We start from the raw sequence: 13,293 nt of genomic DNA, 5'->3' as shown, positions 1-13,293 counted from the left end.
ACCAGGCTGAATGGAGCTGATGTTAAGAAACAGGCATTCATAGACATCGCCAATTTGGTTAAGAGACCACCTGAGAATCCCATCTTATCCTCCAAGCCAAGGCTAGGGAGATGTCAAAATACTAGACCACTGAAATGGAAGGACAAGCTCCCTCCGGGCTTGTTGCCACTCCTGATACAAAAGACAGGGAAAAGAGGAGACACTTGCCTAAAATCTAAATGGTAGACCTTAGTGAAGTGTACAAACGTACATTTAACTTCATTAACTGCCACCGTGAAGCTGGAAAACAAAGGGGAGAGGCAGTTTTGTGCACCTGTGTGGTGTCACAGCAGTAGAAACTCTTCCAATCCAGCAAAAACTAGTTCCTGAGCTCTGAACCTAGAAGTCTGCTGTCTCTCTATTTTTGCTTTCTTTAGAAAGCTGAGGCACTAAAGTTCATGAAGTGCATTTCTCAGGGTTCCAGAAGGATGCTCACCCACAGATGGAGTGTTACCACAGTAGTTATTTGGTAAGAAGTGTGATATTTTTTAGAGTAAACACTACAGCAAAGTGAAAGCCATGGGCGCAGATGATTTCACAGGAAGATGCTTCCCCATCTGGAACATGCTCTAGAGGTACATGACTATTTATGTCTATGCCCCACCCAGCCTCATATGTTGATAGTCAGGTAACTACTGCAGTAACAAAGCTACATACACTAACCCCAATGGTTATCACACACTACCCCCACCCCACCCTCGAGTTTGGTACTTCAATTACATCCTATTGTTAAACTGGTAAATACCTCCTAGTTAGATGAAGGACCTGACTGATGAGTGGGTGTACTGCCCAGAAGGCCTACGCACCTCACAAAGGGAAGCTAAACAGCCTACAGAAATAGTCTAGAGTAGCGGTTCTCAACCTTTATTGATATACAGATGCCTGTGTATTTTCCCTTGGGAATGTAAACATCTGCATACCAAATTTAAGCCTCCAGCTTTTCAGTTACCTTACAAACCTCTTAAATGTTGTCCAAGGACGACAAGGTGAAGGCCAGTGCTTGAGAGGGATCCTTATGCATACGCCAGGAGGAGGCCTACAACTTCAGAGTCTTGTTTGGTTCCCTTTTTGCTGTAGAGGTACACATTCAGCTCTTCTCACTCTTTAACATTCTCAGTTCAGAGGTCCCTGCTCTCTATTTCCTTATCTTCAGGAAAGACTGGATGTACCCACACTTCATTCTCACAAACATCAAACAATTGATCTGCAGCACTTGCCCCCAAGGTGATTAATCAGCTTTCCAAATGGAAGAGGATGCCAAAGGCCCCAGATGATAGCTGTGTCTGCGTTCCAAAAACATACCTTAATTCAGTAGCAAAACTAGGCATAGACTCTAGTTCTTTGGTGTCATGATTTCTTTTCTTGCAGTTGGTTTTTTTTTTCATTCATTACATAGACACTACATGAAATAGAAATGTTTGTTGGACCAAGTTACTACATCTCTCTACACTTTGGTGTTCTACTATACAGAAACAAGAAACCATGCACACAAATTTAATCTGTTGTACCTGAAATGATGATTGAACAGGTACCTATCTTGTAGTCAAGGAAATGTACAAAGCAATTTCATTCTATGTTCTGAAACTGCACTAGTAAACTTGGGCAGCTTTCGGGTACATTACCTGCAAAATATTAGAAGAAAATCCTAAACATGATATATATCCTTTAGTTGATATAAAGTTGATAAAATAATCAATAAAAATATAGAAGACAGGCAGAATCTCATAATTACATTCTATATTAGGAAGAAAGTTGGATGATGTAGACATCTGTGAAGTAATGAAATATTACCTATTGCCAATGAGATTTAGGAAGATGTTTAGTTCTACCTATTAAATAAAACATCCTAGAAGTTGCATAGCTAGAAACTCACAATCAGTAATTTAAAAGAATTATCTGGCAAGCAGATGGAAGCAATGGGCTTTCTTTTCCAAACAGCTCTGGAGCTCTGAATGTGTTCCAGAAGACCAGCAAATCCTTTACTTAAAAAGTATTTGAAAAGTAAATGGGATCATCCAGTTGCTATAAGCCAGTTAACCTAACACTGAGTTGGCAAAACCACAGTGTAATTGATTCGGGTTGCACGTAGCTAAGAAAAGAAACATAATGCTATTTGTTTTAATTTAAAGAAAAAGATCTCATTGAAAGAACTACATATCCTTTTATGGCAATGTAAGTTTGGGGACTCAAGATAATCATCTAGGCCTAATGTAGCAAGACTTATAACTGAACACTACACAGCCTCGTCTTTCATAAAGAAAAAAGAAAGGCAATAGATAAGTACTACATGATGGCGCCAAGCCTTAGTGCGAGACACCTAAACCAGCTCAATTTAATTTAGCTGTTTGGAAAGATGAATACAGTGACTTGATCATGGTCTGTAATTCACTACAGAAGAAAAGAGACTTCTTACAGCAGAAGACTTTAATGTACTGAATAAAGGCATAACAAGACCCTATGGATTAAAAAAAGTAGTAAAATAGAATGGCAGTTTTAATGGGAGGGATAACCAACAAAAGCTCTAATAAGGGACATGGTTGATTAACCATAAGGCTTTAAATTATGAAAGTCTTAAATCTTTCTTGAAGATTTAACTGAATTATAGACCAGTGATACTATCATTAGTCACAGCTGAGATTCAGTTACTGTTTGTGGGTGACTTTTCTAAATTATTTCCAGCCTACATGATGTTTCCTTTTAAAGCAACAATAATTTGCAAAATCCAGCTAAGAACAGACAACCGATTCAGTAAAGGACAAGAAGAAATAGTGCTACTGCTTTCCAGCAAAGATACAAGATGCAACCTAATACAGAGCTCCAGAGTAATTTTCAAGTCTTCTTGGGTACAGATGTACAGAAACAAATGGATTGGCATCACAAAGAAAATGCAGGGTCAAAGAATTCAGGGAGCTGAAGAGGGAGGACCATGGGATCTTGTTAGAGAATCTTCCACTCTTGTGAGTGGGAGTTAAATAATTGAACCGTTGTTGGCCTGAGTGCACAAAGCTGAAAAGTTGCAGACTGTGGAACCTGAGGCTTCATCTCAAGAGGGAAGAATTTTGTATAGATGTTATGTTTTGCATCCCACAGGTAGCAACTACACTTTTTAAACCACCTGAAGCACCCTGAATATGTTAAACAGCCTCAAGAATCCAAAGAGGAAGACCTAATCCAAACTCAAATAAATGACAAAGATAATGAGAGTAAGGTATCGTCAATTATTTCTACACCAGCAACAGGACTCTGGGTAAACAGAGAAATAAGAAATTCTCATTGATGAGAAAAATAGAGACCTGGAATAAAGTGGCATTTCTGAAACTAGATGGGAAAGTCCCTTAGTAAAAAATCATTAGTCTGTTCCTGGGCAACAGTAAAAGCTATAAGAGCAGTGGCAAACTGCACAAACACAAGCAGTAATACCTTTGAAATAACTGATAACACAGGATAACACAGCCTTAAATACACATGGATCCCCATGCTAGGTAACAGATTCCAAGAAGGGGAAGGGTAGCAGACATTAGAAAACAATGCACCAAACCAGGGACCAGGAAAGGTGATTTCAAGCACCTTGAACATATAAAATGAAAAACCACTGCAAGGAATTTTAACTTGCGAGATATTCCCCAGGGAACTCAACCAGTTGGCAAAATATCCTTCCAACTTTTAAAACTGTAGCTTTCTTAATACAAGACACTGCACCCAAAACAAGTCAATTTTTCAGTCAATGCAAGGTGATGCATACCAGACAAGAAAATAACTTGAGCAGGTCTCTGAACAACCTAATCTAGTTGAAGATGTCCCTGCTCATCGCAGGGGGGTTGGACTAGATGACCTTTAAAGATCCCTTCCAACTCAAACCATTCTATGATTCTACGAAACTGGCAATTTTGTCCTGTTCATATGGAATATGGACATACAGAGGCGAGCCACAAGCAGTAATAAACCTGTGCTGAATCTGTGCTAATTTCCAAGGTGAGCAAAACTATAAACTGCGTTGTCCATGAGAAAAAGAAATAAGGCAGAAAAATGTGAATTAAACTCTTCTGTAAGAAAAATTTATTATGTGGCCAAAAAAGCCCTAATTCCACAATCAAGGAAGAGGAAAACTTTTGGTAAAAGCTCATCCTGGGTTCAGTGAGAAAGTGTGCGAGTAAGAAGAAACAAATTTTAAAAAGAACAAAACTGAAACATACACATGGAAAAGGGGAAGGCCAGACAGCAACTGACATAAATTAGACTTTATAAAATAGAGAAAACTGGTAAGGAGAGCTTTGTGGCTAGCAAAACTACTGGTAATAGGAAAGGGATTTTGGATTTTTCATTCCTTTCTTTAAATAAAAAATAAACAAGAATTCATACTAATAGTACTGATTCATGCTAGATAAAAATGGTGAAAATTCTGGTCACACAGGACAGGGGAAATCAGTCAACAAATACTTCCAATTCCATATTCAGAAAGAAACAGGATGTTGCAGTGGTACAAAAATAGCAATTTCTATCCAGTACCTTAGTATCAAAGTAGGAGATTAGACAACATCTAGTAGGGATGTACATTTTTAAGTCAGCAAAGAAACAGGAGTCCTAAAAGACTTCACTAACAAGCTCTCTAGCCCATTGATTCCAATTTTAATTAAACTTGGGATATTAGAGAAATACCTTAAGACATTCATGATAGTATTCCCAAAAGGCAAATGAAATGACTCAACATCAAAATTATGGAAAAGCTGTTGAGATGAAGAATTAATGAATGAAAAATAAAACCTATAATCCAAAGGTTTTATGAAATATAGATTTTGTAGAAAAAAGAAAAGAAAAAAACCAAACCTTAATTTCATTCTTAAGATGACATCATTATACATTTGGTTTAACAAAGGGGACTGCATAGGTGCAACATACTTAAATTTTTGTAAGGCATTGACCTAGCACCATAAGTCAAAATGATTTACTGTACATAATCACATACTAAGAGGATTAAGAAATGCCTAGCCTGCAAGTCTCAAAAAGAAGCTAATTAAAAGTTGCACTAAATGATGCTTTTCAAGTTAGTGTAGGTCAGATGCAATATAGCATTTTCAACCTGGATCCAAAAGTAAAAAATAACAACTGATACAGTTTGAGGGTGACAAAACTGGGAAAGCGTTGAGTAACCTGGACCATCAGTAAGCCAGGCTCATTCACACAAACTGGACTTCGATACAGCCTCACATTAAGTATCTAGGAAATAAGAACTCAGACCATACCTGTAGAAAGGGGGAAACACTATCACGGAAAGCCGAGACTTCGGATGATCTAGGGGTCACACCAGACAAGCAGCTAACGTGAGCTCCCGTATAATGCTGCGAGAAAAGGGCAAACACAATCCTCTGCAGACTTAAGGCAAAGGGCAGGGGGACCTTGTCCATGGCACTGGGGCTTGAACACTCAATTCTGAAAGGAACATTTTTACAAGATACTGAAAAATTTGACAAGATGTAGAAAGAAAAGACAAGAATTATTCATGGGCTGGAGGAAATCTCTTACAGTAGAAGATTTAAGGAGTTCCATCTATTTAGCTTGTCAAAAGGTAGATAGAGAAGGGATATTACAGTGTTTAAATACCAGTCCAGGGGAAAAAGCCCCACCGTGCTCTAAGGCTCTCTGAATCAGCGGGATGGACATATCCAGAACTAGTAACTGGAAGCCAAAGCCAAACAGATCCAAAGGAGAAATCAGGCTTAAATATTTAAACAGTGAGAACATGCCTCCCTTGCAGCAGGCTACCAACAGAAGGGATTCTCTGTGTCCCAGTGCCTCAAAATCAAGCCAATGCATTTTGTCAACACATACTTCAAATACACATTAGTTCCTGGGGCTCAATACAGGATTAAATGGGTTGAAATGTCACCTGTGAAATGCAGGAGTCAAATCAGACAGCTTCTTCTTCTAGCCTAACCTATGGATCTACAAAACACTCCAACCGTTCACAGCCAACCCTGGTGACTAAATGCAGAGAAAAAGGTTTCTGCCACAGGCTCCACAGGTGCAGAGCACAGAGGGCAGAGCTCCTCGCTTTCCTTGTGCGAACCGCAAGGCTGCCCAAAGGCCGGAATGTGCTACCCTTGCATCCACCCACACAGCCGCTCGGGACTCACAGCAGCAAGGTGCTCGTGCAGTGGTCTGGTGCAGGGGGAAGGAACACACGTCACAGGGGCAGGGTGCTCGAAGCAGCACCTTCAAGGAGCCTTTTACACCAATTTATTTCTATACAAGGTGGTTAAAAAAAAAAAGAAGCCCCTATTGGTTGTTCATACAGAAGTCTGGGATTCTATAAGCTTTGGGTGGGTGATTGGTTTTAAATCCCAACAACACATGCTTTTTCCCTTGCCTTCTCATTCTCTTCCGAGTCAGCCTCCATGATCCAAAGAAACTAACAAGTGACACACAAGACTAATAGTCACGTGGACCAATTAAAAAAAAAAAAGGGAAGGAGAATTGAAGACGAAGAGAAAGGGAAAAACAAACGAAGATGAAAAATAAAAATTCGCCAGGATAATGCGTTTTATAAACACAGAGATAGAAACAGTTACAGCAAGGACAGAGCGGGCCAGGGGTGGGGAATAGATATTTATATATATATATATATATATAAATTCAAGGGGCCTTCAGTTTATTCTTGTTGGCTCCCCCTTCTCTTTAGATTGGTGTCTCTGTGGGGATCTTCATCCCCTTCTCTCCACTGTCCACCTTTTGGGGATTCTCTCCCATGACCAGGGTCCCGAAGAGGCCACCACTGCCATGTGAGTCCAGCCCGTCTTGGCAAGAGGGAGCCTGGGAGAGCACTCTGACGGGAGGTGAGCAGGAGAAGCTAGCCTTTCCCTGCCTCCTGCTGGCTCCTTGAAAAGACTGGTCTATTCCTCCTCCTCCTTCCCTTTGGGAAACTGGGGGCAGGACAGGCATGTGAGAGTCAGAACTGCTGTCGTTCCGCCTTTCAGGAAAGGGAGTAGAGAGAAGGGTGATGATTATTTTGGCAGTCTCTTACCCTCCCTCCAGTTGCTTTTTGGTTTGTTGTTGATGCCTGCAGGCTTTTCTGAGGAGGTGGGGGGGGAAGCAGGAGGGAGAGCAGGAGGAGTACAAGCTGCTAGGACATCATCCACAACAGGCAGGAAGAGCAATGAACAGGAACCCACATTCCTACGGGGCCTTGGCCATCGTGCTGCTCAGACAGCTGGGAGAGAGAGGCAGCAGCCAGTTCAGACAGACTCCTCTCTATTGCTCTCCACCAGGGGAGGAGAAAGAGTGCAATACTCCACAGCCCTCGGGCAGCGTAGGCACCTGTCCGGCCCAGAGAACATGCCTCACCTCTCTCCCACCACTGGTCTCACCTTCCACTGAGGAGAAGGTTTCTCCCATCCAGTCCTTGGGGCAGGACGAGCGACCCCTCCTCCCTTTCACAAGCAGGAGGGACAGGAATGGATATTTCTCTCTTAGACACTCAAGGAAATCCTCAAAGAACCCCATCCAGCTGGGAACCCTGCCACATTCTTCTGTGGCCTGCTGAAAACATGTGTCCGAGCCCCTGCACGTGCAAGGACTGTGTCTCCATCCCATCCACCATGCATGTCTCAACATGCACCCCCCTTCATACGCATCCTACAGTGGAGAGAAGGCAAAACGGGGGCCCTTCTTTGGGTTTGAAAGGAGGGGCTCTTGCATGAAGAAGTGATCCCAGCACAGGAAAGGGGCTCTTGCACAAGGAAGCATCCTCCTACCAGGCAGGCTGTTGCACAGAGGGAGCACCCCCTTGAGACAGGCTGTTGTTCAAGGGGCTGCCATGAACAGGGTAACACGGCCAGAAGAGGCTGTTGCAGGAGGAGAGGCCGGAGACTGTTGCACGAGGAGGGCCGCTGCACAAGCAGTGCCCCTAGGCGCAGGCTATGCACAAGAGGCTTTCTGCTCCCTGGGTTGAGGTCTCTCTAGGAGCTGGAGAGGTGCTCCACTTGGATGGCGCTGGTGCTGACAGTGAGGCAGATGTCCTTGTGATGCTCTGAAGTCTTGTAAGGAGTCAGGTCAAAGGAGCACTGGGGGGGAGGGTTGGGTTGGTTAGTGTCTCCAGAAGGGCCCCCTGCTGCCCCCCCGCCCTGCGGCTGGAAGTGCTGCTGCTGCTGAGAGGCCTGGGCTTGTGCCTGAACCACCTGCTGCTGTGGGTCAGGGATGTTGTGTTTCCGCATGTGCTTCATCAGGTACGTCTCCTGCAATGGGAAGAATGGTGTGAGAGGAGGGAACAATGTTCACAAAAGCCAAAGCCAACGGGGAGGGATACGACAGCTCAGCGGCTGCTGCTGTTCGATCTGGAGGAGCTACTCTCTGGGAAGTGTGTCCACTTCTGCTACCCCCAAGGGCAGCAAACACTCACCGAGGTGTAGGCCCGGCTGCAGATGGAGCAGGTGTAGACCTTGGCGTGTTTCACCGTGTGCGTAGCGAGGTGTACCTCCAACGAGGCAGCATCCGTGTAAGCACGGTGGCAGTTGTGGCACTTGAAGGGTTTGTCTTTGTTGTGCTGCCGTCTGTGGGACTGGGGGGCAGCCGCCAGGTGGAGGAAATACAAAGCAAGTGCAGGGAAGGAAACGAGTATTAGTACTGGAGAAGGCTTTACCTCTGACACCCCCTTCCAGCCAGGCCCCAAGCTCTCTAGGCCCCCACCTGCTGAGGGAGGTACACCTGGCTCCTAGCGTAGGGAACAGAGCTTTTCCCTCCAGCCCACCATATCTTCCCCACAGATGCCCTTTTTCCTCAGGCATACTAGGCATTTGAAGAGCAGAGTCTCTTAACTCTCCACAACCCCCATTTTCTCCACGCAACTCTTTCTCAGTCTTTTCCTTTTCTCTCCTCTTATGCCTCACTACACATTTGCTCCCCACATCTGTCACTGCCCTTCGGGGCAGGATCTGCTTTAACTGCTCACAGGCATTTACAGCTGTGTGCCATTTGGCACACCCTACAGCTCCCCTCCTCCAGGATACTGCAACAGGACACACCACCTCTGCTTCCCTAAATCCCTACTCTTATGCCCTCCATTTCATTGTAAAACAAACAAAAAAACCAATCAGATACCCAGATTTTATTCTGTGTGACATTTAGCAAAAGTCTTGCCCCAGTTAAGTTAGAAAACTCTGCAGAACAGATGGAAGGAACTTTACCAAGGTCTCACCGCTTTCAAGTCAAGTTTACAATTTTATAGGATGCGACTGTTTATATGTGACTTCTTTGGGTCACTAGTGCCACAAAAGCCAGGAATCTCTTCCCCACCCAGGGCTTCAACAGCTTTTCTGTATTCTTTCACCCTCCTCCCAGCTGCCCCAATTTCTCCATCTCCTCCACCACAGGGAAGTAGCCTCTCCTGCCACTTGACAGCTGCCCTTGCAACTCCCACTGGTGAGCAGGACAAGCCCAGTCCCTTACCTGCAGGTTGGAAAGCTGGGTGAAAGCCTTTTCACACCCAGGGTGAGCGCATTTGTAGGGTCGGTCCCCAGTGTGGATACTGTTGAGGAGAAAGAGCACAAATGGGAGGCAGTGAGCAAGCAGGCAGGGCAGACTGCCAGGGCCTGATGCTGTGATCAAATCTCACAGCCACTCAGGAGAGCAGGAAAGGGGATGATGTTGCCTCCAGATGCTGTTCTATCTGGACAAAGAGAGCTCTGCCCAGCTCCTGTGTCCAGCTAGAAGTTAGAGAAGATAGGCAGTCAAGCAGATTTCAGAGAGTGACTAGGACTGAGGAGCAAGAGCTTATGAATGCCTGGCCATCTTAGCATGTGGACCACCTGAAAATGGGTTGGGAAGGGGTCTGAAGGTCCAGCGTCCCTCCTCCAAGCTCAGGAGTCCCATAGGACCAAGAGGAGTCTGTTCTCTTGCTTCTGCAGTACCAAGAAAGCAGCTCTGTTCCTTCTCAGGACAGACACTCAAACGCTTTTCCCTTTACATTATCAGGCTGAGATCACCTACAGTGTTCATCTATCCCTGTCCCCCTGCAATGCCAGGAGAAGCTTCCACACACTCAGTCCAACCCCCGTGGTGCCAGGCTGGGATCCCCTACAGCCAATGCCTCTCTCTCTATCGCTCTCTCTCTGTGCCCCCCGCGGTGCAAGACCAAGGATCCCCAGGGACAGCATGTGCCCACCTCAGCCCTGACGTGGTCAGTGTCTCCTGCGCAGCCTCCACTCCGTCCACTCTGGTGGGTCACCTCCTTCTGAGGGTGCAGCCGGCCGCATTCCCCGCCCGCCCCCCGCATGCTTGGCGCGCGTGCTCCACAGGTGCATGCCGGCAGCGCGGGGGGGCCAGGGCCAGGCCCCCAGCCTCCTCTGGCCCTTACCGTGTGTGCTGCTGCAGGTGGGAGAGCTGGCGGAAGGCCTTCTGGCAGTAGCGGCAGGTGTAGGGCTTGGCCCCCGAGTGGATGCGGAGGTGCTGGGCCAGGTAGGATGTGTTGGCGAAGCTCTTGGAGCAGTGAGGACACTTGTGCGGCTTGACAATCGCCGTGTGGAGCTTGGAGTGGATCCTGCCGAAGAGGAGGAGGAGCAGCAGCAGTTGGACACGACCGCCATCTGGCTAGTGCTGATGGAATGAGGGCACAAAGGGGGTGGGACAGCACCACGCTATCTGCTACATGGAGGAACTCCAAACACGGCATGGGCTTGCTCAGTCTCAAACCATGCTCCCCTTGGATTCAAGAGACCATGGTCTGTCCGCACCGGGGGAGGATCCAGAGAGAGGAACTATAGAGTTTGGACTGAGGGGCATTGGCAGAGCTGTGTGTGGGAAGCCTACGGCTGAAATAGCAGGGGGGCTGCAAGCCTGGACTGAGACGTTTGGCAGAACTACACTGGGGTGACAGGGAACAGTCCTCCTATGCCCACTCTACTCTCACTCTGACACAACCAGCCCTACCTTCTGTCAGAAAGTGTTACTCCATTGCCGACACCCCTTAGAGTGAGCAGCGCTAACCTCTGTGCACACCCAGCCCCTCACAGCAAGTGACAAGTCTCATGTGTTGGATACCACTACTGCCTGTTTGTTGTGTACAAGACCTGACCAGCCTGGGGAAAACAGCACAGTCTCCCCAGGCAGTCGCCCACTGAGGGTGCTCACAGCATGCTGGGATGACGGCAACATGCAATGTGGAGGGCCCCCAGCCTCCTCTGGCCCTTACCGTGTGTGCTGCTGCAGGTGAGAGAGCTGGCGGAAGGCCTTCTGGCAGTAGCTGCACGTGTAGGGCTTGGCCCCTGAGTGGATGCGAATGTGCTGGGCCAGGTAGGAGCTGTTGGCGAAGCTCTTGGAGCAGTGAGGACACTTGTGTGGCTTTGTCTCCGTGTGGGACTTGGAGTGGATCTGCATCTCCGACTTGGAGTAGAAGGTCAGCGAACACATCCGGCACCTGGGACCGGGGTGAGGGGAAGAGATAGTGTCACATGGGGGCAAGCCCCAACATGTATCAACTCTAACTGGACGGGGTCTTCCACACTGAGTGAAGAAGGGATGTTTTCTCACTATGTGGTTCTGGGGAGGTTTCATCTGGGACACTGTGAGTACTCCAGTCCCAGGGGGACAAACTTAAGCTAGGAACTGTCAGAAGAGAACAAACAATACCTTGCAGCCAGACAAGTAAAGGTCTTGGAAGAATCAAAGAGGTTAATTTGTTGGGCTTACAAGGGAGACAGGGCAGCACTTTGGAAATTTTTCAACAGCAGTCTGAAGGGGACAGGAATAATAATTCCCAGACAAAACCCACTTTGTTCATCTGTGATTTATTTCAGTCAAAAAAAGGTTGGAAAACCTGGAAATCCCAGGTTAAGGTTCATCTTCATAATAAAAGTTAATTCCATGTACTGCAAAGTCTGCAAAAGCAGTTATGACCAAACCCACTTAACTCTGCTCCTGTTTTTAGAGAAGACACTCGAGTATTTAAAATACAAAATGCTGAGAATAACAACAGTGCTGCTTTCCTAGTGGGTCTCACAAAGATACTCTGGATATCAAATGTGGCATTTCACTGGTCTAATGGGTTTTCATAATTTCTGCCTTACTGATGTGATGGAAAATGTTTTGTCTAGGAGTCTGGACCCATCTGTTCCCGTAATGATCAAAAACGTATTTGGTAACACACACACTTTGAACAGGAAGAAGCAGTTGGCATCTATCTGCTATGGATGCTGCTGTTAAAAACTGTTCCTCCATCATGACACCAGGCTGTTAAGAAAAGCTTGCACTGTTATACAATTCAAGATGGTAAAAGCTTTTGTGATTGATAATTTGACAGAGATAGAAGCTGCATCCAAGTTACTGGACTTCTTTCTTTTTTCTCCCCAAATGTGTGCCAACCAAGGGGCAGAGTTAAGGTTTCTCTGAACTTAGTTTTTCCATTTGCAGACTTTTCAATTAAGCAAGACGAAATTGAACCTGCACTTGGAACTTCCAGGGTCACATTTGAGAGAAAAAATGCCACCCAGAAGAAGACTGGCTAACGTGAATTCAACCTTCACAGCAGGTTGACTTATGTTTTTGTCTGGGAATTTCCTCAAGTTTTACAAAACTGCTCAGTGACAAAAGTCTCTGCAGGTGTCACAAGCCACAGAGTTCATCCTGCTCTTCCCCATATCCATCTCCTCCCAGGAGGATACTTCTTTACATCTACTATTGTGATTATTTACGTTGGAGCCAGAAGCTTTATGAAGTGTTCTGATTAGCGTATGTAATATAGGCAATATTTATCCAGCACCTACCTTAACTTCCATAGGCCCTTCCAAGCCAGTTTGATTTTAAGCCATTTAACTGGAAGCCATACCTGCCTAGAAAGCACTCTACCACACACCCGCCATAACACTTTTTCCTCTCCATTGTTGTTCTTTTACATTCATTATAATCTCTAACAGTTGTTCCCACGTTTCCTACCTTCATCTTTCTCTTAATCCACTTTAATTGCAAACCCTAACAGAACATGCAAGCTAAATATATCCTTACATAAATCCCCCCTCACATACACACAACAATCCCTTCTGGAATCAACAAACAGAAGCAATTTGGCTGTTTATCCCTAGGTCTATTAGAGATACGAGGAGTAAAAAGGAACATCAGAATCATCTTTTCAAAGAAGTAGCTCTTTGTTTATAAACCCCACTATCTCCAAACACTTGTGCAGTTTGCTCCAGACTTTCTGAAATGTTTAAAGCTAGACTTGAATACAGCATATGCATTTTGCAGTCATCAAGTCATACTTACAGGATGAGG

At 45.5% G+C, this 13,293-nt stretch overlaps 1 protein-coding gene across 25 annotated transcripts in view; it reads right to left on the bottom strand.

Moving 5' to 3' along the window:
- Positions 1 to 712: 712 nt before the first annotated feature.
- Positions 713 to 13,293, bottom strand: part of ZNF384 (zinc finger protein 384) — a 28,832-nt gene continuing 16,251 nt past the window's right edge. For 22 of the 25 annotated variants that reach the window (XM_075511013.1, XM_075511053.1, XM_075511099.1 and 19 more), the window contains 5 exons: positions 11,219 to 11,443; positions 10,385 to 10,567; positions 9,478 to 9,556; positions 8,432 to 8,590; positions 713 to 8,267 (listed from right to left, as the gene is read on the bottom strand). In XM_075511013.1, the coding sequence (XP_075367128.1) occupies positions 7,992 to 8,267; positions 8,432 to 8,590; positions 9,478 to 9,556; positions 10,385 to 10,567; positions 11,219 to 11,443 (922 nt within the window). In that variant the 3' untranslated portion in view covers positions 713 to 7,991. The remainder of the gene's footprint in view (positions 8,268 to 8,431; positions 8,591 to 9,477; positions 9,557 to 10,384; positions 10,568 to 11,218; positions 11,444 to 13,293) is intronic. The other 3 variants (XM_075511134.1, XM_075511143.1, XM_075511151.1) reach the window with 3 other exon arrangements.

The sequence above is a fragment of the Mycteria americana genome, chromosome 1 (genome assembly GCF_035582795.1).
Source record: "Mycteria americana isolate JAX WOST 10 ecotype Jacksonville Zoo and Gardens chromosome 1, USCA_MyAme_1.0, whole genome shotgun sequence".
In the NCBI taxonomy this organism is placed as follows: domain Eukaryota; kingdom Metazoa; phylum Chordata; class Aves; order Ciconiiformes; family Ciconiidae; genus Mycteria; species Mycteria americana.
Note: the sequence above shows the minus strand (reverse complement) of the source record. Positions and strands in the feature narration are given on the sequence as shown.